Here is a 27,444-nt window from a genome sequence, read left to right on the forward strand (position 1 = left end):
ACCTGCACTGCAGCTCCTCGATGCCGCTCACAGACTTCAGCAGGGGGCCCGCGTGAGATCGGCAGCCAGGATCACAAGAGCCCTGCTGCTTACTTGTGGGAGGGTCTATTCTCTGCTCCAGTCCTGCTTCCTCTGTGGGGAGAACGAGGGAGGCCGCGCCCCCTGCTGAAGTCTGTGAGCGGCATTGAGAGCTGTAGAGCAGGTAAGGGGGTGGAGTAGGTTGTGTGAATGAGTATGTCTGATTGAGGGAATGAATCTGTGAATGAATGAATGTGTGTGTGTGATAGTATGGATGTGTAAGTGTAACCTAGGCATGATGGAACTTTGATTGCTGTTAGTAATCACACTCCTATCATGCCAAGTCAGCCAGTACATGCCGAAACCTGGCTAGCTGCCCCCCTTGTGTATTGATGCTGCCAGCAGTATGGGATCTGCACTTACAGCCACCCTGTAACAGCATGTATTGGCTGACTTTGCATGATAGGAGTATGATTGCTAACAGCTAACAGCAATCTGCTAACAGCAATCACAGTCCCATCATGCCTAGGTTCCAGCATTCACTGGTTGCCTGGGTATAAATAGAGTGTGTTTGCTGTTAGCAATCACACTCCTATCATGCCAAGTCATATTGTTGATTTTTTTTGTCCAATTGTGGTGTGTTACTTTTAATAAAAGCATGGTTACACACTAAAATTGGACAAAAAATACAATGCCCAGCCAACCGGTACATGCTGGAATCTGGGTATGCCTGAGATTGCTGTTAACAATCATAATATATAATTTTTTTGTACAATTTTGGTGTGTAACTTACTTTTATTAAAATGTGTGGGGGGGTCACTTTCAGTTTCGGCTAAGTGGTCCCGAATTTTCATTTTAGCGCATCCCTAAAATAAATAGAAGTATTTTATTTTAACTTTTCCAGAATCCTGAATTTGTAGGCCCAGAAATCAGTGAGAGGAAAAGTAAAGGTTTTGTGTCATTTACTTCATTTTAATCTGCATATCTTTTTAAAGGCCATATTTTCTCTCAGTGAAAAATGAGTGCGGCCCTCGAACGGATACAATTCTGATGAAGTGGCCCACTGCAGAAAAAACTTGGACACCCCTGCTCTATGCAGTACAAAAGACCCTCCCACAGGTAAGTAGCAGGGCTTGAGGTGCGGCCCGCGTAAGATCGGTTGCCCTGGCCGCATGTTGGACGCCCCTGCTCTATGCAGTACAAAAGACCCTCCCACAGGTAATTAGCAGGGCTCTTGTTGTAGCAGGGCTCGAGGTGCGGCCCGCGTAAGGTCGGTTGCCCTGGCTGCCGATCTTACGCGAGCCGCACCTCGAGGTCTCGCAGGCCGCATGTTGGACGCCCCTGGTATATATGTTCTCATTTTTTTGGGACTGTTCTCTTTCTTATATGCGATGGATCTCAGTGATGTAGTTTATTTAAATGATTCTTTTTTTGTTGATGTTTCCGTATTGCTATCAGCATAATAGGACAGTTAATAATAATATTAACACAGACAATATACAATGTAACAATAAAATAAACTCGGTTTAAAACATACTACTAGTACAGAAGGAGAAGAGGTACTATTAGGAGGTTGCGAAGCAATCACCATAACAACCGATGACATATTTTTGTGAATAGCTTGTAAATTAGCAATGGTCGTTTTTTTTTTAAATCCACATTCATTGAACAGATGCATTTTATTTTGCCGCGTTGAAACAAACATTTAACTCTTTTAACAGCGTGCACGGATTTTGATCATTCACATATGAACTAGTTTGGCCCACTCGCCGTTCCGTACGCGGTTCCAGTGAGTTGTATTTAACTACTTTGACCGGCCGTGAACGCGCACGCTTTGTGCGTAAGGGTTCGGTAACTGTCGGAGAGACTGCGTGACGTCACCCCGTGCTCCCCGGCTAGGGATGCAGACTAGGGGAGAAGGGAGAAGAGTTCGACTGAGCGGTGAGCAACAAGCCCCGTTACCGGTACGGGTTATTGGGAATCGGTAGTGGGAAGGACATACTTACTTGGTCCTTGGATGGAGGGCATGAAACTCGTGGAATAACGTCGGCTAAAGTCTCACATGGCGGGAGGTTTGAATAGTTGTGTAAACAGTGAGCGTCCCTGTATTACTGTTGCCAACAGGTGTCGGTTTCAGCCGTTAACCCCTTGTTGTGTGTCAGTCACTTACTTTAGATCCGTGTTACCTGTGACAACAGCTACTAGTTTACAGCCCAGTGATCCTAAACCTGTCACCCAAACACTGAATGCAGGAGGAGGCGCAGTGCTGCATACCTCCCAACTGTCCCCATTCATAGGAGACCCTAATGTGTGCTATTAACCAGCTTCAGCCACAAAAGTGTCTGTCCAGGGCAGCTGAAGTGTAGGGAGATCCAGTATTCCTGTTCTGTTTGGATGCAAGCCCTTCATATGGGATCCACAGGACTGGCTCTGCTTTGAAATATATGGGTGCCGGGCCTGCATCCATCCCCAGTGAACAGCGCCGATGCTATAACGGCCGCAGTTGGATGTATTCTAACGATAAGTAACAGTTACACACCTTCGAACCAACCAGGCTTTCGACATGTTCATTATTGCCCTACAGGATCATTGAAGCAAAATGTTTTGATTTCTGTTTTTTGATAAGAGACGTGAAACATTTAGCCCCCATTAAAAGCAGATAAGTAATGAGGCTCCCAAAGCAAAACAAATGCTTCAAAGAGGCTGAATGAGTTAACATATTGCAACTAATGCAGCAGCCATGTTAAAAAAAACAAAAACACCCCTAGATGTTCATTTAACATAGATGTTCATGTCAGAGATTTGACCTGAAATATAATGGCCCCCCCGAAGTTGTTGTCTTCTGTGTTGAAGCACTAAGCTCTGGCCCTTTCGGTGAGATGGCCGGTTTTGCTGCCTGTAACGTTCACTCTCTAAATTGTAAGCTCCTTTGAGCAGGGCGCTCCTTACCTGTTTCTGTAAGTCAACTTGTTATATAATATCTTTTATGTCCTGTTTACTCGTTGTACAGTGCTGCGGAATATGATGGCACTATATAAAATACAATTTGTGGCTATTAGATATGCAGTGTAGTTTATGTGCTAGAATGTACATAGTATAATTTAAGTCTATTTTCTAGACACACTCAAATGCCTTATTGGTCTTCCAGCATTTGCAAGGCGTAGCACACAAACCATTTAAAGGCACCACAATTAAAGCCCTTGTGAAGGCTAGAGGTGTCCCCTTAACCACTTTGCAACCAATCAAGTACTTGTTACGTCATGAAAAGATGTCCCTACAGGTCCAATGACGTACATGTTAAGCCATCAGTAGAAACAATATTCCCTTGTCGCCATGATCCCTGGCTCCTTACCGCTGCTGACCTCTCCATGACAAATCCCCTGACTGCCATACATGTAATTGCTTCTACTGCTAATCGCATGCGCATACAGTCAGCTGACGAAGGCAGTGCTTATACGCACTATTCTCTGCCTCTATTCTCACTGTGGTTGTGAGCTGGAGCGACACAGGGAATAGTAAAAAAAAAAAAAATGTTCCTTGGGTCCAAAGACACAGGTTTAAATTAATATATAATAATATAGGGTAGTTTTCAAATCGTGGCAAATTAACAAATATGTCTGGTATTTTTCTCCCCAATTTATTATAGCTGCTTATAATTTACATACATGTAAAACTGTGAAGAAAGAGAAAAAATGTCTTGCCTATATGAATATGGTTAAAAAAAAAAGCCTACTTGTCCCCCCCCCAAGAAATAACGTAGAGGGGAATCTTGTTTAAGCAAGTCACAGCACAAATATGACGATTGCTCTGGTCCTGTAGTGTAAAAAACACACAAGCACCGTGATACAAATTAATGTATTGCTTTCATGACAAATATGTATTGTGAGGGTGACACGTTTAACATAATATTGCAGCTGCATCCTTCACAATAATGTATGGCAAAGAATGCAATACTTTGTTATAAAATAAAATCTATATATCAAGCACTAAGGCTATATCCTCCGTGTCTGCTGATATACATAATTATAATTTCAAATAAAATTTCAATAATCTGATAAAATATTTCAAATAGGTATGGAAGGCTGCAGCAGTATTCCTTCCATATATCAGATCATCCTCTGCCCATATCTGTCACGTGTGCTGCGTGTTTGATGACCCTCACTATCATAGAAGGGACAGTCGGTTCAGCGATATTTGCTTAAGTGATACAGGAATCGGAAATAAATCTTCATTCATTTCAACCTTCAACATTTTGCCTTTAAAGGTCAGATAAGCAGATGAATGGCAGTCATCGAACGCAAGAGCTAAGGATGTCTCATACCTAGCAGTATTGTAATCTTAGGAAGGTAAGACCAGGAAGGACTCTACAGCAGAAGCTGCCAATAATGATGTAGATCTTACACAAACAGGGTTTTCTTAGTAGCTGTAAAAGATATTTGTGTAGTTTAACTGCTTAGGTAACATGTAGTAATGGAGGTCCTTCTTGTGCACTGGAGTCACTAGTGATTTAAAAGTGTTGAATATATTGGTTATAATGGGAATATGCAATGATGAGCTTCTGGTAGTGGAATCATCATTTTAAAATCAATTATATTTACATTTCAAAATTTAGAAAGACGGCAAGGTAGTTTTGAAATGATGGAATATCAATTATCAAGTGGCAGCACATCACTAGATTTAATGTTAGTTGGCTAGATTAGGACCACAACCTGAACACCATTGTTTGTAATGTGTAACCGTGACTTAAGCACACTAAGTATTTGGCTAATGCGTTATGAACATAACATCCCATATCCTGACAGGCTACAAGTATGTTGGATCAGAGATACACACGTTGAGCAACATTCTGTAATGTGAGATCATTGATTATATGTAGACTATGGATGTAGAGGGTTATAATTTAATATACTTTCATGCCAAACTTTTTCACCAGTAAGATTTTTCCATGATCAGTAATAGGAAACAGGAAGATATGTTTTGGATAATTTAACCAGCTGGAGGTGTTGCCTGATACATGCGTTGTGAACCAGACACATTTACCTCTTTATTTTTGGCCCGTAACGAAGTGTACATGCTGGCCACAAAGTGACTGATGCTGTGTTCCTGATATGCTCCCTGCTTTGCTCTTTCTGCATGCTGGCTGGTGCCCTACTTCTGAAATCTGAACTGTCTGCTATAATGTGAATTATCCGGCTACGATTTAGGACGTGGTGTTTGTTGTTGTGTGTGATACTATGTTTCTGATGACGGTTTATTTTTGTTGCCACTCAATGCAGGGCTTTGGTCACCACAACCCAAACAAACCGTCTCAAACCTGATTGCAAAACATAGAAGGGACAACTGTACTAATTGGTGCTTAATACTTTCAAGCCATTTTTTGTTTTTGCTCGTCTTACACCCCATAAATCGGAGCCTAATCAATATTAATGAATTGTAACACGAAGCATCCCCTATTGATGTGTGTGTTATAATGAAACCATTCATTGTCGCAAACTTCTTCCCACGTTAATGTTTTAAAGGTATTGTTCAAGTTAACGTTTGACTTTTTTCATAAGGAAACCTGTTATTCAAGTGAATTAATATACCACAGCTGAATACGTTTAGGGTCCTTGCTTTGGGGTAGGCATTATGTGTGCTGAATAAATAGGTCCTGCTTATTTCCCCCTGTAATATCGCCTTGATGTTGTGTATTTGTGTGCTTCTGTGTTCTAACCCATTATTTTTTTCATTGTTCTCAGGTGTAGCCATGCAGGACAGCATGAGATTTGCTTCAACGGGAGATGATATTAAAATATGGGACTCTTCATCCATGACCGTTGTCGAGCAGTTTAATCCACACAGTCCGTCGCATGCTGTATCATCGTTGTGTTGGAGCAGTAACAGTATCCTTTGACATGCGCACAGGGCACACCTCGTCTGAAGAATAGCTCTGACCTGTTGCAGGCTTCATGAAAAGCCAATAGGTTCATTAGGCTCACAACTAAAAACTTTGCATAAAAGCAACTTCTGGTACCTTGTGACAGACCTAAAATAAAGAGAGTAATTGTTTCCTTTTTATAAGCAGCAATATACTTTGTAGCATGTAAACAGTACATATCAAAAGAATGCACGTTTTTAACCCTTTTAGTGCTTAACGTAGGACCCTGCAAGAGGCAAGGCCAACTTTCTAAAAATCTTGCACTTTTACCTAGGGAAATCTCTCTCCACACCCCATCCAGCCGTTTCCTTTCAATTTCTGCTGTTTCAGTTATTGGTAACATACACTTTCATTCAAAAGTTTGGGGTCACTCAGCTGTTTTCATGGAAAACAAGGAAATTTCTTGCTGTGTAACATAATTGCCAAAGGGTTTTCTAATGAAAACCCTTTGGCAATTATGTTCATTTTAAGCCATGAACTTGGATTAGCGAACACAGCGTGCTCTGGGCACCCAGGAGTGATGGTTTCTGATAAAGGGCCTCTGTACTCTTATGAAGATGTTCCATTAAAAATAAGCACTTTCCAGCTACAAAAGTCATTTACAACATTAACAGTGTCTACATTTCTGGTCCATGTTATTTTAATAGCCAGATTTGCTTTTCTTTCAAAAAGGACACTTCTAAGTGACTCTAAACTTTTGAATGTTAGTATATATAGTTGATTTCATTTAAAATGGTTGCGTATTAATTTTTGTTTTAATCGCTGCATAATTTAGTGTGGGATGATATGTGATTATGATTGAGGAATGGCCGTGGCAGTGACTATGTATGGATTTGTTTAAGGTTGCAACCTTCTGCTATAGGTACATGTTGTGATCCATAGTTTAATGAGTAATTACTTTTTTGTTATAATGGAAAAAAATCTGTGTAGCTCACTGGCAGTTTTTCAAATCCTTTATATTTTTATTTTTTAAATACCTGTGATGCTTTTAGCACCGTTCGCTCTTTACCTTTAGCGAGAACATCTTTGCTAGAACATGTTAAAAGAACTGGATGCGTTAGAAATTGGATTTTAGAACTAACACCTGTCACCTGAAAACTATATACTCTCAGACTGAAACAAGTAAAATTGGATAATGGACATAAGTAACATTGTGTGCTGAGAATCTTGCATTAATTAGTCACTGATGGAAAGGGAGTCAATTTATATTAAGGCAATGGAGCATTCCTGCTCGGAGAACGCATTTGTTTCCTTTTAGTAAGTGTATAGTGCAGCCGGAGATAACAATTACACAAGGTGGTGCCTTATTCACCGTGTGTAATAAACATTGGAAACCACTGCCCCCGTCACTCTGTCAAAATAGGAAGAGCAATGGTGTATTTGCCTCTGTGACACTTGATTTATTTTATCAGTCTTTCACTTCAATTACAGCACCTTCCCACTTGCAATAAAGAAAACGACCAATGTCAATTTTCTTCCATAAAAATGTGGACGTTTTCCTAGTGGTGCTGCTGTCGTTTCAGATTGCATTCTCGGAAGGCAGCACAAGGTTTGCCATCTGCGTCTCTAGGTTGCTCTTTCCTAGCATTGATATAAAATTTTTTATTTTAGGGCATATGCTAAAACAAGCATGACATAGTGGATAACTGTTTTCAGATCGTTTTCATTAGGTTTGTAAATGTTTCATAGAATTCTGGGTGTTTTATTGGTTCCTCGGGAGCTGACCATGTGGCAACCTTACTTCTAAGTCTTCATCTTAGGTGTCATTGCTTGGGGGGGGGGGGAAATAACATTTTATGCATTGTACCTTGGAAACCTTTCCCAAAATAGTGGGGTCCAGGGCTTTAAGAAAGTTATTTTTGAGGTTGGCACCTAAAATATAGCTACGGCAAAAGTACAAAAAATGACCTGGCCTCTCACAGGAGAAATGTACCCTGACCTCTGCCACTGTAAGGGTTAATGTGTCTAGAACATTTGGCCTGTGCACAATCTCAGGGTCACATCACACAAGCTCAGGTAGATTAATCAGTGTCCCTGGCAGTCCAAATGGTCCTGCTGTGGCAATAAAGGAGGCATCTGTTCTGTTAGACCCTTTTTCTTTCCGAACACCGAGCTAGGACATCTTTAGTAATTATACTTTTGCTGGGACCTTAGAGCGGCGTGTGCAAAAATATGCTTCATAATATCTACATTGAATTGCTAGAAATCTATTTGATGGCAAACAAACATTTTGCGTGTTTGTTTTTCTTTGTGTTTAGGCAAGAATGGTGTGAATGGAATTTGTGTATTTTATGGTGATATTGCATAAGAACATGGAACGCTCCTGACAATTAAATCTTCTTGGCCCTGGTAAAAAGAAGCCCATTTTTGTATTAGATGTTGCCACCCGGGTTTTTTTTGTGTTCCTATATAAATTGGGTTAAGTGCATATTTTTTTTTTAGCATATATAACTGGAGTGTTTAGAAAAAGACAGCTTTTTTTTGTTTTGGGTGCAGAAGTTGGGTATAAGTTGAGGGTTTTTTTTCTGCTTGTTCACTGGGATGCTTTTTGTGAGGGTTAGCAAAGGTCATGTGATAGATTAGACTCCTCGCTGCACCTTAGTCTCTTTTTACTGTAACCTCCATTTATTAACATTCTAGGATAAGTAAAGCAAATATAACACATTTTGCTCCAAACACACTTATATGATATATTGGCTTGCTGGAATTTGAATGCCTCCTGGGGAATCCCTTGAATTAGGTTGGGTATGCTGATATCCTTGTGATTGGTTTTTGTCCCTTCCACCTGCTGGTTAAGAAATGTTATTGGGCGTTGGTGTTAATGGCTTTGCTTAGCCTTGCTGGGCATAAGCACTTTTATATTGTTTGAGAGGCTTTTAATAACGTCATGTAAATTGATCAGTTAGCTGGATGGAGCTGTTTGATGGCTTTTAGAACTCTATGCAGTTGAGTAAATCCTTTATTCTTTGGACTTTTCTTGGGTTTTTACCTTGTTGGTCAGGTTGAGGTTCCTTCATCCTCTGGTGCATCATTGCATATGACTTTCCACTTCTGATGCTGCTTCAAGATCGGATACCAAACAAAGATCTTGGTATAAACCATATATAAACCACAAAGATTTGGATTTTATCCAGAAACAGTCCGTTCTATGTCCTGAAACTGTTCGCCGCAAGCACTCACTTGATTTTTGCTTTCTTCTCCTCCTTAAATGTGAATCTTCAAAACAAATTGAAATATAGAATTTACAGAGTCCCCCAAAAATCACTAATAGATTAACTTATGTTTTAGTATTCTACCCCTCCCATCTTCCACAAAAAGTTAATGCTAACCACACACAGTGTGGCATTAAAATGTTAATAGGTTTATCTAATTTAATTAATTAGAAAGCAATGCACCAAAGGTGTCCTGAGCTTTCAGTACCTGTATAGACTGGTTGTCGTTCTCATTCTCTTACCTTCCAAGCTTTTATGTATATCTTAAAACGTTTTTGTATTTATTTTTTTATTTAGGATCTCTGCTGTATCTTACTATATACGACCATGTACTTAAGAGTAGCAACTGCATTAGCTGTAAATAGACCTGTCAGCAGGACACAGATGATTGGGAGCTAGTGCTAGAGCAGGGGCGTCCAACATGCGGCCCGCGGGCCAAATGCGTATTGATGCTGCCAGCAGTATGGGGTCTGCACCTCAACTACAGCCACCCTGTACCAGCATGTACTGGCTGACTTGGCACGATAGGAGTGTGATAAAAGTGTGGTTAACACACCAAAATTTGACAAAAAAAATACAATAACAATATTAATTTGTGATTGTTGACAGCAATCACACTCCTATCATGTCCAGCCAACCAGTACATGCTGGAATCTGGGTATGCCTGAGATTGCTGTTAACAATCATAATATATATATATATATATATATATATATATATATATATATATATATATATGATATATTGTGATCCTGCACCCACAAAGGGTACCAAACAGCACGGTCCTCTAGGGTATTAACGCCACATCTCAGTTTGGTAATCAACCACGATTTATTTGTAGTCCACGTATGTAGATATTTACAGAATTACATAGAACACAAATTCCCTACAAACAAAAGCCTAGCTCGTCTGAGCACTTGCTAACATATAACTCCCTCACTACTAAGGGTGTAAACTAAACAAAATGTAATCAGACCAACCTTTTTGATGGTCTCTTTTGTGCAAAGCAAGCCCTGCTGCTTCCAAACAAAACTCTCTCTCCTCTCCCTCTGCCCAACAGGTCAGGGTATATTGCAGTCAGTGCAGCTGATTACTTGCAGCTGACCAGTGCATTGGAGTCAGCTTAAACTCCCGGCCTGGATCCTGTGTCAGTCCAGGTGCATGTAAACTGCGGGGTGGAGCACCAGCCTGCCCTATATGTCATATAAAACCCTGCAAAATCGAGGGGGAATGTATACCCCTTCCACAACAACATCCCGCACCTTGTTACAATATATATAATTTTTTTGTACAATTTTGGTGTGTAACTTACTTTTATTAAAAGTGTGGGATTTTTTATTATTTTTAAAGGTGGGGGGTCATTTTCAGTTTCGGCTAAGTGAACCCTGAATTTTCGATTTTGGTCCAGAATTTTTTAGTCTGATTTGTGGAGCTCATCGGTGTTTAACCTGTTCATAACCGAGAGGATGTTGTGTAAGGGCTTGAAAGGCTTTTGTTTAACCCCTTCGCGACCTTTGCCGGTTCAGGACTGTCATGACAAGAAGGTCACTAAATGACCTTTGACGGTCCTGAACCGTCAAAAAATTAAATAAGCTTAGAAAGTGATCAACGATCACTTTCTTCGCTTAAACGGCGTTACTGTAATGCCTCGATGTCGAGGCATTCAGTAACGCCGAGATCGGCATCGGGGGCCATGTCTGGCCCCTCCCCGGGGCGTCAACAGACGCCCGTTTTTAAAATCGTTGATCGCCTCCTAAACTTAAATGGTGTCGCTGGAATGCCTCGATCAGGAGGCATCCAGCGACACCAAACACTTACCTTTGGATGGGCTGTGACCGCTCCATCAGCAAGATGGTGGCGGCCCGGGGAAAAAAAACAATAAAGAAGAAAAAGTTCGCTAGATGGTCTCCAGACCCTCTAGAGAACTCTGGCTCCACTTGCAGGTTGAATACAGGTACTGCATTCAACCAAGCAAGTCAATGGAACCCAGCTTTCTAATCACTATGTGATTAGTAAAATATTCAAAAAAAATAAATAAAAAATGTGCTAACATTTAAAAATTATTATGCAGTGATGTCACTTGATGAACCATCCAGTACCAGCAAAATGTGTAAAAAAAAAAAAAATATTAAAAAAGTATTAAAAAAATAAAATAAAATAAAAATATTAAGTTTATTAAGTGCTAAAACTTTTTAAAAATCTCAACAAAGAGTTAAAATAAAAGCACTTCAAATACCCAAGGGGTGTCTAATATATATAAAAAAAATGGCTGATGGGGTAAATTGGAGTGGCCGAGCTCAAAGATAGGGCATAGGTACAGACTGACCAAAATGGAGAAAAAAAAGCGCACTTCCCAAATGTGGCATTTTAAATCTCAAACAACCCGACAAACCCATGCATGTCGGGTATCACTGCACTCAGGAGATGTTCCTGAACACACATTGGGGTGTTGTTTGACAGTGACATATACCAGAACCTGTATATCTATAACTAAAGTACAATTTGTGTGAAAAAAAAATAAAAAAAAAATACTATTACAAAGTTTGACAAAGTGTAGTTCTATAATTGGTGCATGGAAAGGGTTAAAATAACAGCATTTGGAATACCCTGGGGTGTCTAGTTTTCAAAAATATATGGTTTGAATGGGTTAAATTGAGTTAACCCGCTTCAAAGATATTCCAAAGAGGAGATGGAGGCAGACTGACCAGATTTGTTAAAAAAGATTTGGAAATCATAAAACGCTGCTTGTACTTATTGCCCTATAATTTACAAAAAACAGCAAAAAAACATTGGGTATTTCTAAACTCAGGACAAGTAGTAGAATCTATTTAGCTAGTTTTTTTACTTGCTTTTTTAGGTGAGTAAAAGATTTTTCAAATAAAAGTCATAAAATGTGTTTTATTTCAATTTTTCACCAGGTTTTTTTTTATTTTTTTTTATAGTAAATAAGATGATACGATCAAAATATCAAAAATGGTATCTGAAGAAAGCCCATCTTCTCCTGAAAAAAACAATATATAAGTTCTGTGGGTACACTAAATGGGTGAGGAGAAAATTACAGCTGAACACAAGCACCACAAAAGTGTCAAAACAGCCTCGGTCCCACAGGGTACAAAACGAAAAATGAGCCCGGTCCTTAAGGGGTTAAAACTACATATTATATACACACACTAAAACATGAAAAAATAACAAAAGCACTTTCTGCAGGCTTCCCTCTACATTTCTACCAGGGAATAGGTGCCATTGTTGAAAATGAACAAAAAGAAGCTACACTGATGAGATAAACCCAAAGTTTTAATACATGTAGCGGCATGAAAGCAGCGGCAGACAAAGCTCTCATTTTAACTTCACGTTCCCAGGATTTGCATGATTATTTCTTATAGTTTTTCCTTCTTTAATGGGTGATTGGTCTGGCAGCCTTCGGAGAAAGCGTGAGGCAAAGGGAAGGCTTTTTCATAGCAGTACAGTAATTATTCCGACTTAGCTGCCATCTACCATAGAAACGTTTTCCGCGATCAATATATATATATATATATATATATATATATATATATATATATATATATTAGAGATATTGCATACGATACAAAACAATAACTAAACAGTGTACCCCTGTTTCAGTTTGCTTGTGTCTAAGATTTTTAATTGATTGCACTTATGGCATTTCTTAAAATGTAGCATTAGTCACGTATTGGCAACGCATGTATCTGTTTAAAATATATTGTTCTTAAGCGGCGCAGTGTCTAGATGTAAAATGTACTTACATCTAAAGAGAGCCTGGTATATTTCCGAGGATGCAACACTGTGCGAGCCTTTGCTTTGAACTTCAATCAAAGTGAAACTTTCACATCAAAAGTGCAGAGGCAATAGCAAGTTAGCAAATTCTATTTTATGTCGTTTATAGCTTCAACCATATTACAGATTTGCTAACCTGCCGCTAGCTTTTCATTCTCCTCACACTGAACTTAAAGCTGACCTTTGTTGATAGAAATCCTCGGTACTACTAACATTCACACATTGTGCTGTCTGTAGAAAATTTCTCAAATTGCATTGCTTGGTCCATGACTATGACATCAGATCATTTTCTGGTCACCGCTTCTAGCAGTGGTGATAAAATAGTTGCTTCTAGCTGTAAGTCGAAACCTGTTCCTCTTTTGGAGCTTGCAGATGGGGTAAGTAGTCAACAAATCAAGATTAAGTATTGGTTTTGTTAGTCCTTATCTGAGATGGTTTGCTTATTTTTTTATTTCCAGTATACAGGATTTTATTCTTCATAACTTGTAGGAACAATGGATTTTTTATTTTTAAAGGCCTGAAATGACCTTGTCCTCCATGATACGTTCACTATTGACCATGGGGTAGGGTATCAAAATAAAACTTTCAAATTTACAATAATCAAAATGACAATGATATCACATTTGTCAGCGAGTATACTTTCCCATTCAAATAATTGGTGTCCTTGCCTTTATCACATTAAGCTACCAACAGAGTAAAAACCCAAGTTTTATATGCCCATTGATTAAAGCATCCCTGCATTGATTAATTTATATATGTTTGTCTCATGGACTGCACACATTCGTTCACAGAGAAACTGCCCCGACTTTTGAGTTCATTGGGTGTTTTTTCAAACTCTGTTTATGAGAGATCTAGTTAATGATGCTATCTGGAGTCTTCGATGGGCAATCAAGAATGTTGATTTGTATTCCCATAACCGTATCTCTTGTGAATTTGGAGTCATACTTATGCGCTATTTATATATTAGATCATCTTGTTTCAGACAAGAGACTGTGTTGGACCAAATTTGATCATGCCTATTTATTTGACTTTAAGAGAAATACAAAAGCAAGAAGCAAACCCAATTTTCCATGTATCATTTGGGGAATGGTAGCATGTGCTTCCCCTCTTTGTGGCCAAATATAACTTGAATTAAAACCACTCTTCTCTTGTTGAGGTCTAACTTTAAGTAAAGTGGATATCATAGTACAAATTATATAGATACTATTTTTATACTACTACTCTGTGATAACAAGTATTTTCTGTCCCCCATAGAAACGGCAGACCTGTGTTAATTTAAATTCAAGCTCCCAGTATGTAGTCAGTGGCGGTCTTGATAATACGGTCAACATCTGGGATTTGAAATCTAAAAGACTTCATCGATCATTAAAGGTAAGATTGTGCGGCTACTAAATCTGAAATAGCACCTTATAGCCTGAAGCTGTGAATATTTTCCCATCAGCTAGGAAAATCAGGATGTATTTGAATGGATACGTATTTGTTTCAGAGCTCTTATTTCAGCCGATCTCTTCTAGGATCACAAGGATGAAGTAACGTGTGTTACATTTAATGGAAATGACTGCTATGTTGCCTCGGGCTCTTTGAGTGGAGAAATCATATTGCATAATGTAACCACCAATTTATCCAGCACACCTTTCGGCCTTGGAAGCAACCAGGTACTGAATACTTGATAACCGTCTATTACTACTTGTAACATCAGATTTTAATATTGGATTTAATATTTTTCTTAACATTTTTTTAGGGATTATAGTTTTAGATTTTTAAATTATGATATCACCGCTCCGATAAAAAAAATAAATAAAAAAGAATTGTAGTTATGTAAGTGTTCTTTGAGAACCCATCAACTTGAGCTGAAGTACATGCTAGGTGAAAAAGAAAATTGAACATTTTGTCTTTAAATATAAACCGCTGCGTTTCCTCAGGCTTATTTTTAGCCGTTTGCATTTGTATGGCACCTATAAAACAGTCAGAACAAAAAAAGCTAATTCTTCTCAAATCTCTTATCTCTGTCGCCAATATTAACTGACCTGCAGTGTGCCAGATATTTCTAGAACAATATAGTAAACTTAAAAAAAATCCACTTTGCCTGCATCGATAATCATTTATGTAACGACGCAAAGAATTGTGGCACGACTGTGTTCTTTTTAATTAGTAATGAATAAAAAATGTTTCCTATTCCAGATCTGTTTTTATGCATCCGTTGAAGGTTTTAGGAATATAATGTCAGCTTTTAGGGTTATCTAGTATAGTTATATAGTTGGTTGAAATTGAACACAAAACATGAATCCTTCATAATAAACATGTCTGTTAATATAAGCAGATAATGTGTCTTATCTAATAATGCATTTGTACTTTTGCAGCCCATTCGCCATTTGAAGTATTCATTTGTAAAGAAGTTTATGCTGGGAACGGTATCGGATAGCGGGAGCGTAACTCTTTGGGATGCCAATAGCCAAAGCCCTTATCACATGTTTGAAAGTGCTCACAAGGCACCCGCCTCAGGGATCTGCTTCTCTCCAGTAAATGATCTTCTGCTTTTGACCATAGGACTGGATAAAAGAATTATTTGCTATGACGTGTCCAGCAAGCTGTAAGTGCCATCTTCATCGTTATTAGAGCTGTCAGCTGTAATAATCTAGTACAGCCTCAAAATTCTGCAAGCATCGCAGCTTTTTGTTTTGTTTTATGTATTTGACATAGCCATGTGACGTAGTCTATTGCACAGGACTATATTGTTTTTGAACCATTCATAGTAACTTCATATTTTTCTCATTCAGGCATCTACAAACTGTAGTGGCCGAGTCACCGCTCACTGCTGTTGACTTCATGCCAGATGGTACAACGCTTGCAGTTGGCTCGTCTCGCGGTAAGATCTACCTTTATGATTTGAGAATGTTGAGCTTGCCAATGAAGACTGTCAGCGCGCACAAAACATCTGTGCAGTGCATCCAGTTTCAACACAGTATTTTCAAGGTAAGATGATTGAGCCTTTAGTCTATAACATAGTTTTAAAAAAACCAAAATGTCTTGCTTTATTTTGTTCGTTTTGGGTTTTTTCCCTGCTACAGTCTAGCAAAGGCTCCTCAAGTAAGTTGTCTAGTAAGAAAACCTCAATTAAGTCCAGTGCCGTTGTTGGAGGAGCACATGGTGCTAACCTAGGCAGAGATTTGCCGCCCGCGGTGTCTGCTTCAACATTACCTCAGCCGTCCATGACTGTGCAGAGCAAGGGGATCGAGCCAAATGAGGAAAAAACAGGTATTTTTTTCTTCTAATACATTTTTAGTTCCGCATCATCCTTCAACAGCATTATTTAAATTGAGATAATTTGGACAAATCTTGTTGTTTACTTATACATGTGAAACTAACATGAAACTTGATGTTTTTAGCGTGAGAATATCTGAGATTACCCTAGAAAATATTATATCTAGTTGAAATAGTTCTATATTATGGTAAAGATTATTTTACTTAAAGGGAACGTCTGTTTCTGAAAAAATAAACCATTTACTGGACACAATTGGCATTTTACAAAATCTCAATTGTTTTCATTTTCACATCCTTTATTGCCCTTTAAACGGTAAACTAAGGGTTAGGTCTCAAAAAAGCCATTAAAAAATAACAGGGGTGTCATCTTATAGAGCAAGTAGCGTTTTTCTTGTTGATTTGGATATATGAGCAGTATGTTCAGTTGGCTGTCTTTAACATGTTTAACGTTAACACCAGAATACAAAAGCAAAACTTAGTTAAGATTTTAGGGTGCAAAACTATGGCACAAATAGTCAATTAAAACCATGCTAAATGATTTCTCCTTCTGTAGGTATGCCACACAGTACAAGTCTTGATATCATCCCATCTAAAGAAACAGATTACACAAAAGCCTCGGTGGATTCTTTTGGAAGAAGTAGTTTAGGGGACATATTCTCCCCAGTGCGAGATGGTACGTTTGTGTTTCAACCCTGACCCTCTGCCATACTGACACGTCTCACAACTGACCTTTAACAGCACAAGTTAACACTGCTTATACTCCAGCTGCATAGGTAGGAACGTGAGAAGCTGTTTTACATGTGTCACAGAGATAAGGCTCCATTACCAATATATGAGTTCAGTATAAAAAGACCTCATATAAGCATATAACTATAAATATTTGCTTCTCTGCATACGTTTTTCATGTATATGCCACAAAACAGCCTAGGGTAGTCCTTTTTTTAGGGATATTAGATTGAAAACAATATTTACTATTACCAAGGAAATGGAAATGTTCTGATAGGCAATATTATTTGAGAACTGCATTTATGCCAAGCCTGCAGCAGCAGCCAACCAAAGTTTAAAGAGCCGTGGAGGAGCAGACCATCTACATCCAGCAAAGTTTTCTCTTCTGATGGTTAGATTTAAAAAAAAATAAATAAGATTTACAGTGCCCTAGGATAGAACCTGTAATAATATTTTTCTCCTTTGGAGATTATTTATAGATAGCACTAAAAAAAATAATTGTGTATTTTGTTTTATCTTTTAGATGCATTACATCTTAAAGCAACTGATGACTTTGTCTCCAAAGGAAATGGTATGTCATGAATATGTTCCTAGAAGCCTGCTTTCTGTCTCAAAGGAGTTGGAGAGTCAAAGACAAATTCACTTGAAAGGCCAAACATGTCACGTGAAAGACACACAATGCATTCTACTTTTGGTGACTGCTTTAGTTGTGCTGTCTTCAAGAAGTGCAGCAGTTATTACATGACTTATTGACTTGCTCCATCAAAACAACTTTACTTTTAGTCATAAAAATGTAAATGGTATAGTTTTAGGTGGTCTACAGTGTCTACATTTGCGGAACTTTTAAGAACCCTCAAGGTCATAGTAATGATTGGCACACATGGTGTATCTTGTATTGGCTTTGCATTTTACTGTTGGCCTTGGGAACTGTGACCTGTCCCTGAGACATAACCTGTAACAGTGACAACTACACAGTTTCCTGACTAAGATTGAAATCCTTATTCTCTTCCGCCTAAAGCTCATTGGGTTCCTACACTAGCACATTGACCAAGGCTGGAGAAGTAACTGTCAAATGGGTTTGCCATGGATTAACATTGATTAGCAGTATTTTTCAATCTTCTAAGCATGTTCCAAACACACAATATCAAACCATGATATAAATGCCTTTGCGTTGTGATGAGTTTTGGTACTTTTGTAGCAGTCTTAGTGATCTTTGTGTACTCTTTTTTTTAGATCTTGATTACCTTGGTCAATACAATACAATTCCTTCAACAAGACGAAATCCTGTGGGTGCCAACTCTCAAGGCATACATTCGTCCCCTTTGCACTTAATTATTGGGAGCCCAATAAAAGAAGAAGATGAAAGTCCTGATCCAGAAACAAGAACAAGGAAACCACCTTCTTCTATACAAGAAATGAGAGAGAGTACTAAATTGGTAAATAACGCTTATCAATGTCTTGAAGATGATAACCTTATGGTTTCAGTGTTTTTTTTCACTGACTAAAGCTTTGCTTCAATATAATCATGGTATGGCATGTTTATTGTAGTGATTATCCTTTCCTGTCACTTTTAAAGCTTTCAAAAACACAGAATCCAGAGCTAATTAACCTCAATACTTCACCTGTTCCTGTTATATCTCGGACTCCAGAAGCTATTGAAAGAACAGGAAAGCTGATTATGTGCCAGATGAAACAGGATTTCCCTTCCAATGGCAACTTGGTGGCAAGTAAGTAGGCTTGTGTTTGTCTAGCCCTGACATTCGTGAGGAAATGTATTTTTTCTGTGTGTTAAATGATTCCGTAATTTATTTTGATTGTAGTGGTGAGTTTCTGAGTAGTACTGTCAATTGGAATAATATGTAATTGAAATCATGATAAAGGCACCAACACATGGGGCCTTTTAAAGCTTACCCATTGAGCTTTCCATTGTCTGTTTCTTTCTAATAGGATGTGTCTGTGAAGCGTGACTAATATAAGGTTATTGATAGATCCCAGACTGTATCCAGGGTATAATGTAAAATGCTCTGACTAATCTTTTTTTTGCTTTATCAGGTCCAACAAAGGTACCCACATCGAACAGTACTGAAGTTGCAAGTTCATTGTCAGAAAAAATTGCAGACACTCTTGCTAGTGATAGAAGTGCAGCCCCGTTAACATCTGTTCAGATTAACTTCATCAAAAATATGATTGAAGAAACACTTGATGACTTCCGGTAATTTATTGCTTTTCTTTTCTCTTCTGCAGTGTCTAAGTAATATTGTTTCAATAGAGACCAAAATAATAACCTACTATTAGCTTGGTTAATGGTGTGCATCTTTAAGTTGTCATTTTAATGCCCTTTTGGTTTTATGCAATGATTATGTTCCTTAAATGGATGGATATTTATAGAACCCAACTACATTCTATAGAGCTGAAGAGTAGGCAATAAAATACCATAATTTGACTTTACTGAAACAAAATCGTAAGGAGGGCCCTTCTCAAACACTCTTACAATCTAGAATGAGTTATTTTACACAAGAAGTACAAGTGTCTTTGTGATGAACCTGTAACAATAATTAAATAAATAATAATATTTCTGAACATAAGTTTAGCCCGGAAGCAGGAGAGGGACTAAGAAAGGGGAGCTAGAGGTGGACCTGAAGACTAAATAAGGTGACAGTAGTGCCCCTTTAATCCCTTCCTGAACGCATGGTATATTTTTTTTTCCGTGTATTTAAGATGCTGGTAAACCAGCAGCCACAGTCTTATACAATCATCTGAACTATTTCAGAGAGTACTGCTAAAGACAACATATAATCTGATTGAAGAGGTAAAGCGACACCGTTCTCTTGGTTGTCTATCAAGTAAAAGCCACATCGATTAGTTATTTAACTTAATTTTATTAAAGCTGTGGTTGCTTGGTTTATCTATTATGCAGACCACAGAACTAATTTAACCTTTTTTGCTTAAAGAAAATGAAGGTTTCCGAGGGAAAACAGTGATGCGCTGTGCATATACTGCAAGTGACCTCTTAGGGGAGACTGCTAGGACTTAATAACACATTTTTAGCATGGCTCTCTGCATCAGTGTAAGATAATTTATTTTGAAATAGATATAGACCAAACCCGGTTAAATTACTGAAGTAACTTTTTTTTTTTTTGCATTAAATAAATATATATATATATATATATATATATATATATATATATATATATATATATATATATATATATATATATATATATATATATATATATAATATTTCAGTGGTCTAGGTGTCATGACGTGCATGTTGGTAAAAGCATGTCGAGGAGGAGTGATATGCTGCTTCTTTTTTCCCTTGTCTACGAGGTATCAAACTTCCGAGCACTGCTTGTTTGTGATTTAATTTGTATAGTGTAATTATGGCTTGGATAAATCAATTAGATACACATTACTTTTAAATTACATTTGGTTGTTTTTAGGATGATAAACATAAAGACATAATTGCGCTGAAGATATTGCTTGAAACCTGTAATAACAGAGAAGAGATTATAACTTATAATTATATTGAGAACCACCTCACTCACTTTTTTTTTTTTTTTTTCTTTTTTGCTTTAAAGAAGAAAGTCAATCCACTTTTTGTTATTTGTGGTTAACAAATATACATAAAAATATTTATATATGTATTATATGTAGGGCTGCAACTAACGATTATTTTCATAATCGATTAGTTGGCCGATTATTTTTTCGATTAATCGGATAAAAAAAATGAATGTAAATTTTTCATTTATTTAAAATAATGTAATAAACAAATTATATTAAATACAAACAGCATAATAAAAAAACTTTGATAAAATGCATTTCTTGCCTTTATTTTGCAACCAGCCCCCCCCCAATTTATGCACGTTTGAGCCCAGGCTTGCCAGGCTGCCTCCCAGACATGCCACGCTGCCTCCCACATATGCCGCTCCACTCTGCCTCCCACATATGCCGCTCCACGCTGCCTCCCACATATGCCGCTCCACGCTGCCTCCCACATATGCCGCTCCACGCTGCCTCCCACATATGCCACTCCACGCTGCCTCCCACATATGCCACTCCACGCTGCCTCCCACATATGCCACTCCACGCTGCCTCCCACATATGCCACTCCACGCTGCCTCCCACATATGCCACTCCACGCTGCCTCCCACATATGCCACTCCACGCTGCCTCCCACATATGCCACTCCACGCTGCCTCCCACATATGCCACTCCACGCTGCCTCCCACATATGCCACTCCACGCTGCCTCCCACATATGCCACTGTGCCTGATACACCTTATACCCCGATATACCACTCCATCCTCCCCAGACATGCCACACTGCCCTCCCCACATATGCCACTCCACTCTACCCCCAGATACGCCACTCCACTCTACCCCCACATATGCCACTGTGGCCCCAGATCTGCCTTATACACCCTGATACACCACTCCATCCTCCCCAGACATGCCACACTGCCCTCCCCACATATGCCACTCCACTCTACCCCCAGATACGCCACTCCACTCTATCCCCAGATATGCCACTGTGGCCCCAGATCTAAAGACCCCATCAACCACAACATCCCCTAAATTAACCCTAAAGACCCCATCAACCACAACAGCCCCTAAATTAACCCTAAACATACCATTAACCAAAACTGCCTCAAATTAACCCCAAACACCCCATTAACCACAGCTGCTCCTAAATTAACCCTAAACACCCCATTAACCATAACTGCCCCTAAATTAACTCCCACCTCCCCTAACTTTCAGTAGCCCAAATATTAATTTTATACTTACAGTTAGACGAGTGTCACAGCCATGTGGTTCTTGGAGAAGGAAGGGGGCGGGGCCAGTTGTCACGGTGATTACAGGGAGGGACTGGTAAGTAGGAGCTGCTGCTGTGAGTCACTAAAACGGATCATATAATGAGGGGTATTTTTAAGAGAGTTTGCTCTGAAAAAACCCTCATTTAATAATCGATAAAAATCGATTCAACTAATCGATAATGAAATTCGTTGGCAACAATTTTCATTATCAATTTTATCGATTAGTTGTTGCAGCCCTAATTATATGTATATAATTCTAACTAACCTCCTTTTAATTTGGTCAGACTTTTTATTTTTTGTAGCATGCAGACTTTTTTGTGGTCAAACCAAGTTTTTGTTTTCAGGCACTCATTTTTGGAAATAATAGTAATGTGATGATCCCTAAATTAAAAATCCCTAATGTTCAATTGCTGTTTTCTTTTGTCTGAATACATTTCTAATAGCATTGTAAACCATAGCAACTGAGCAAGCACTTTATTGATGTTTGCTTCAGAACACATTACATTATCTTGCTCGCGATGACCTAAAAAGCCCTTTCATAGCTTGACAGTGTATTAAGACAGTCTACCAGATGGGTTTATGTCTGGAAGTTGTGAAGAAGAAACGCAACTGACAGTGGGGATCTGTGACCCTTTCCATCGTTGTGAACTGTGATAGGACTCAGGAGGCATTGTTCTGAACAGATAGACTCCGACCCAGCTGTTGAATCTGAAAGCCTGTGAACCACATGTGTAGGTCTACACAGAGCCGAACGCCTCTGGAGACTCAAAGTAAAATCACTTGTCAATATTGCAACTTAAATTACAGCCCTTTAATGTACTGGAGACCCAGAGAGTTTATTAACTCATCAATAAAATGAAATAACCAAAGAATGATTACGCATGGAAAAAAGTAATATCTACACAAGCAAACAAAAATATATATTTTTTAAAGAAACAATGTATACTTTATACTACAAATTACCCCCAGCATACATGTGCAAATATAAGAACAGACATAACAAGAACGCTGTAATATTTTTTTATCTGCCATGTACCATGTGACCATTTAACATTATATTAAAAAAGTAATACCCCCAATCCTGTCCATGTTAAAGAATGATTGTTTAATGCAAGAATCTTCAGCTGCAATGTTGAAATTATCTTTGTTTGGCAAAAGCCAACTATTAATCCATATGTGTTGAAGCATGCAGATCCCTCGAAGGCTACCTCTGCGTAATTAAATTTTAGCTTGGTGAAGCAGATCAGAGGCCATAATAATATTTTGTGTCTATGACTGCTCGGTTATTTGTTTTAAATTTGTACATGTTTTTCAGAGAATAGGTTTGAGTTATTTATAACTGCTAATGCAGAGTACCTCCTGGTGGCCCTGTTCAGATATGATTTTATTTCTGTATTTTTTAGGTTGGACAGTAAAAACTCTAGAGGACTAAAACTTAAAAACAACTTTACCTTAATTAGACCAAACTAAGTGTTCACACTTCATCTTTCATAGTTGCAAAGTTTATTAAGCATTTTTTATGTCTTTGAACTAATAATAATCGGCAACAGGGTAGACATTATTGTTATTTATTGTTTTATATAGCGCCATCAAATTCCATAGCGCAGTACAATGGGTAGACAGGACATAACAAGTAGCATATAACATAACAAATTGACTAACAGAGAAAACAAGTGAGGAGGGCCCTGCTCAAACGAGTTTACAATCTAGAGGATAACTTGGGGAGTAATCATTCAAATCACAACATCAAGGAGTAAAGATAACTGAATTATCTCAAAATCTGGATGTCGGCTGCTTGCAGGTAGTCGGAGGTATATATATATCACTGTTTTCTTCTGTGGATGTCCAGGCCCTTTTTGGCCACTCCTGGTGTTCCTGCTATCTCTCTGAAGGGGAAATTTGCTCTCTAAGGATGGCCTGTTTCACTTGCATTGAGAGCTCATTTGACCCAATTTGTGGGATCACAGCAACAGCGTCCAAATGCAAAGAAATAATAAAGGAATCGCCCACACTTGTCCACGAAACAGCTTTTGAGTCAATTGTCCAATCTCGTAAACACTATTAAACAACATTATCATACAAACCTTTGATATTAGAGGAAAGTGACAGATCTGCTTTAACTAGAATGGGACACAGGACACTGTTTTTATTACAAAAACAAAAATGAACATACAAATATACGTGCACCATTAATGACACGTTTATAGTTAGTTTCACAGCAAGTAGGATCATACAATCCCTGATTTTCTTTTTTTCCTCTTATACCAGTAACCTTTTTATTCTATATAATTGTAATTAAAACCAGAATTGTAATTAAAAATGTTGCTTCGCTTCTTCCCTTTAGCAGAAGGAGTTGATGGTGAAAAGAAGTAATTACCACTGAGTGCACACAATCTAAAGTAGTTAAGGTGCATAATAATGCATGATATAATTTTGTTATGGAATTGTATTTGGAGCTTTGTTGAAGGGTAATTATAAATTGATTTCTATTTTGATCACCAACAAACTGTAACTTCTCCTGTACTTTGTTCCTACAGGGAAGCCTGTCACAGAGACATAGTCAATTTGCAAGTGGAAATGATAAAACAGTTTCATATACAGTCGGTATGTACCAGAAAATGTCTGACGTGCTATACTAATATATTGTGATGTATATCAGATAAGTGTCAAGGTAACAAAGTATACGTTTCAATAGAAGGCTTCTTTAGCAGGGCACCATAGATTCCAATCGGTATTTGTAATATAGAACAAATAAATGTATGTAGTCTAAGTGATAAATTAGAGATAAAACCAGCAAACGTTTTAGAAGTAGAAATGAGCAATTATATAATGTAGCACAAACTGAGCAGTAGCTATCAGATAACTGCCATGTTGAATCAAGAATGAGTTAAATGGTATTGGAAGCTGAAACTGAATGGTCTTGTTTGACTAGTGGTGACTAGCAGTTCTGAAATACACAGTTGAAATAAGGAACACAAGTATGTGGTATCCTGTAATCAGTAGGAATATTTTAATATTAAATGTGCGGAGACGTGCTGCTTCAGCATTTTTTATTTTTTATTTTTTTTTTTGTGGGGAAAGGATTGTTGTAATAAAACTTTAATACACATGTAACTGAAATAAAGTTATTAAGAAACTGTAAAATGTTGCCTTATAAGTTATTAGTTGGCCTTTCAGTAATATTGTTTTAATGGCTTATACCGCTATAGGGAAGGTTCATCTTGCAGTGGGTAATGAAAACATGGAAGTTATTCTTTAACTGCTTTGCAATGTCTGCATTGCACCACTTTTTTTTTTTTTGCAGTTTTGACAACCTAACAGATCCGTTATATTGACAGGAAGGATAAGTCTTTACGGATTGTGTTGTATTAAGCAGAGATGTGTATTTTTTATGGTTTATTGATGTTGAGTCACATCAACGTCGTATTCCTTCACAAATAAAAAGGTATAGCTTTGACATCCTCTAAATGGATATTAGAAACGTATCTAAAGGAGTAATTGGAGATATTTTCACACGTTGTTAGGTTACAGGCATGAAACTATTCTTCAGTGTATATGACACCACATCGGGCACTGTGTTTTTTAAATTTGCTGCATTTTATTTTTACTAGCATAACTGCTACTCTAAACCCTGCCGTAAATTCTTGCAGTAAACATTACCTGCTGTTTAACTCGCTCTTGTTCCAGGATGGTTTAAAATGATTTTCCTTTATGCGTGGTTGTTCTTGCAAGATGAGTTTTCTGTTCCTGACTTTTTTTTTCTAGTTCGATTTACATAAATGTGCTTTGTGTGAGGATTCACATAAATAATGCAGATGTTTCTTTTTTTATTTACTCTTTAGTGCATTTTAACTTTTTTGTGTTTGTGCACTCCTACAGTTCAGCTTTTTTTTTTTCTCCCCCCTTTCTACAGAGCGAAATACATACGTTATTAGAGCGGTATTCTATCAACGAGGGCTTAGTCGCTGAAATTGAAAAGCTTCGGGAAGAGAACAAGAAATTACGTGCTCACTTTTAACAAACCAAAAGGGAAGACTTTTTCACCCGATGTGGTGGGGAGTCGCTTCTTTCACCTTTCTTCACATAAGGGGTTAAATAGTCGAAATCTGTAGACATCTTCAATTTCAAGGAATTTAGCAGCCTTCCAAGACAATGACAACCTTGTGGATTCCTAAGGTCTGCATTCACCTTCTGCAATAAATGTGTTCTCATTCTAAATGGGCACAAACTATATAAACAATCGTTTGTCTTGCTTTTGCACTAACTACTTTTGTTTTTGAATGGGTTGACCCTACGTAAAATAGTTTTAAATATACAACTGAATTCAAATGGACTTCATGCAAAATTGTATTCAGCTGACATCAAATTATTTGAAAGTTTTGCAATTCTTCATTTGCATATCCAAGTGCCTATATTTATAATATTTCTTGGCAGGAGACAAAATTGCTTTACGTTTCCATTGGTTGCCCATCTCAGCCTGTTTTTTTGAAATGTGGAGAAGGAAAAAAAAAAACATTTATAGAGCTCCAATATAAGCTATACTGTGGCTTGTTTCATAAAAAATATGCATATACTTTTAACTTTGAAATGCATTTATTTGGAAGATAAACATAAGGATTTAATGGTATTTTCTGCATTATCAGGATTTGAATACATTATTTTTCTATCTCGTAATAACAGGATTTTCAGAACAACATTTTTACTCTGAGATATTTGTACATTTAATTGTGTAACTATAATGCATTGTAGGTTTTGATTGTTAACTAAAAAAATCTGCAAAGTAAACTTCTTTCTTGTTCAGCTGCCTTTTTTTTATTAACCCAAAACTTATTTCCAAATCTGATATGGAAAGTAATTTTATTGAAATGCTAAATATAAGTTACATTTTTAATCCCTTTTCATCACTACATCAATATTATGTAATGAGTGAAGAAATGGTACTGTGGCTAAGTCTGATTGATGTCTAGTCAAGCATGGTAACAAAAATTAAAAAGGTGCACCTTGAGAATCCCAGTTCCTTTATTCTGATATTAAATCATTGAATGATTTAATGACCATGAATTTTAATAAAATGCCTTTATATTGAATCATGACAATTTTGTACTTATACCTCTTAGTTTTAAACTGAGTTGCCTTTACTTCTGCAGTTTTTTTATGCACTTGCTTTCAGGGCCATGCATGTAGGATGATATTAGGGACTCTATGAAATCCCAATCTGCTATCTATGATGTATAGAATATTCAGAAACCTTGCTACTTAAAAAATAATTCACAAAACCAAGATGCTTCCAGATACGTATTTTGGATATTATGTTTCCCATTACATACAGGGCCTTCCATGTCTTTTAAACTCATACCAGCCTTTCCACATTGAGCTTTAAGTAAGATCTTATGTCATTAGCCTAAGCAAAGCAGTCCACTATGTTAAAGTGAAATATTTGTGGCAAATTACTTTAGTGTTTAAAAAAAAAAAAAACCCAAACAAAGAAAACCTGAACTGTCTCCCCTCTGTAATTTTCAAAAATATATGGTTTGATGGGCTAAATTAAATTGCCCGGCTTCAAAGATATCCTAAACAGGACATTAGGGGCAGTATGGCCAGATGTAAAAATTCTGAGTTGAAAAACTGGATTGTGCATTTCCCAAATGTGGCCTTTTAACTCCCAAACAACCCAACAAACCTGTGCATGAGTACTCAGG

The 27,444-nt window shown here is 37.7% G+C and overlaps 1 protein-coding gene across 1 annotated transcript; it reads left to right on the top strand.

Annotated features, from left to right (window-relative positions):
- Positions 1-1,919: 1,919 nt before the first annotated feature.
- On the top strand, positions 1,920-25,763 carry LOC149299756 (protein NEDD1-like). The gene is made up of 15 exons (XM_089486179.1): positions 1,920-1,959; positions 5,757-5,900; positions 13,225-13,319; positions 14,197-14,313; positions 14,457-14,597; positions 15,303-15,532; positions 15,720-15,915; positions 16,011-16,197; positions 16,757-16,876; positions 17,453-17,500; positions 18,163-18,365; positions 18,506-18,656; positions 18,982-19,141; positions 24,283-24,349; positions 25,659-25,763. The coding sequence occupies exons 1-15, from the start codon at positions 1,920-1,922 to the stop codon at positions 25,761-25,763; spliced, it is 2,004 nt and encodes a 667-aa protein (XP_089342305.1).
- Positions 25,764-27,444: the final 1,681 nt, after the last annotated feature.

This window comes from Sceloporus occidentalis, unplaced genomic scaffold (assembly GCF_023333645.1).
Source record: "Sceloporus occidentalis isolate IW3139 unplaced genomic scaffold, rSceOcc1.0.p SCAF_28, whole genome shotgun sequence".
Classification (NCBI taxonomy): domain Eukaryota; kingdom Metazoa; phylum Chordata; class Lepidosauria; order Squamata; family Phrynosomatidae; genus Sceloporus; species Sceloporus occidentalis.

Excerpts from the sequence above, each read along its gene's own strand:
- LOC149299756 (XM_089486179.1), top strand. The coding sequence starts at position 1,920 with ATGCAGACTAGGGGAGAAGGGAGAAGAGTTCGACTGAGCG. Across the intron at positions 5,901-13,224 it reads GTTGTGTTGGAGCAGTAACA|ATCATTTTCTGGTCACCGCT; the intron begins GTATCCTTTGAC and ends CTATGACATCAG. Across the intron at positions 16,198-16,756 it reads GCCAAATGAGGAAAAAACAG|GTATGCCACACAGTACAAGT; the intron begins GTATTTTTTTCT and ends CTCCTTCTGTAG.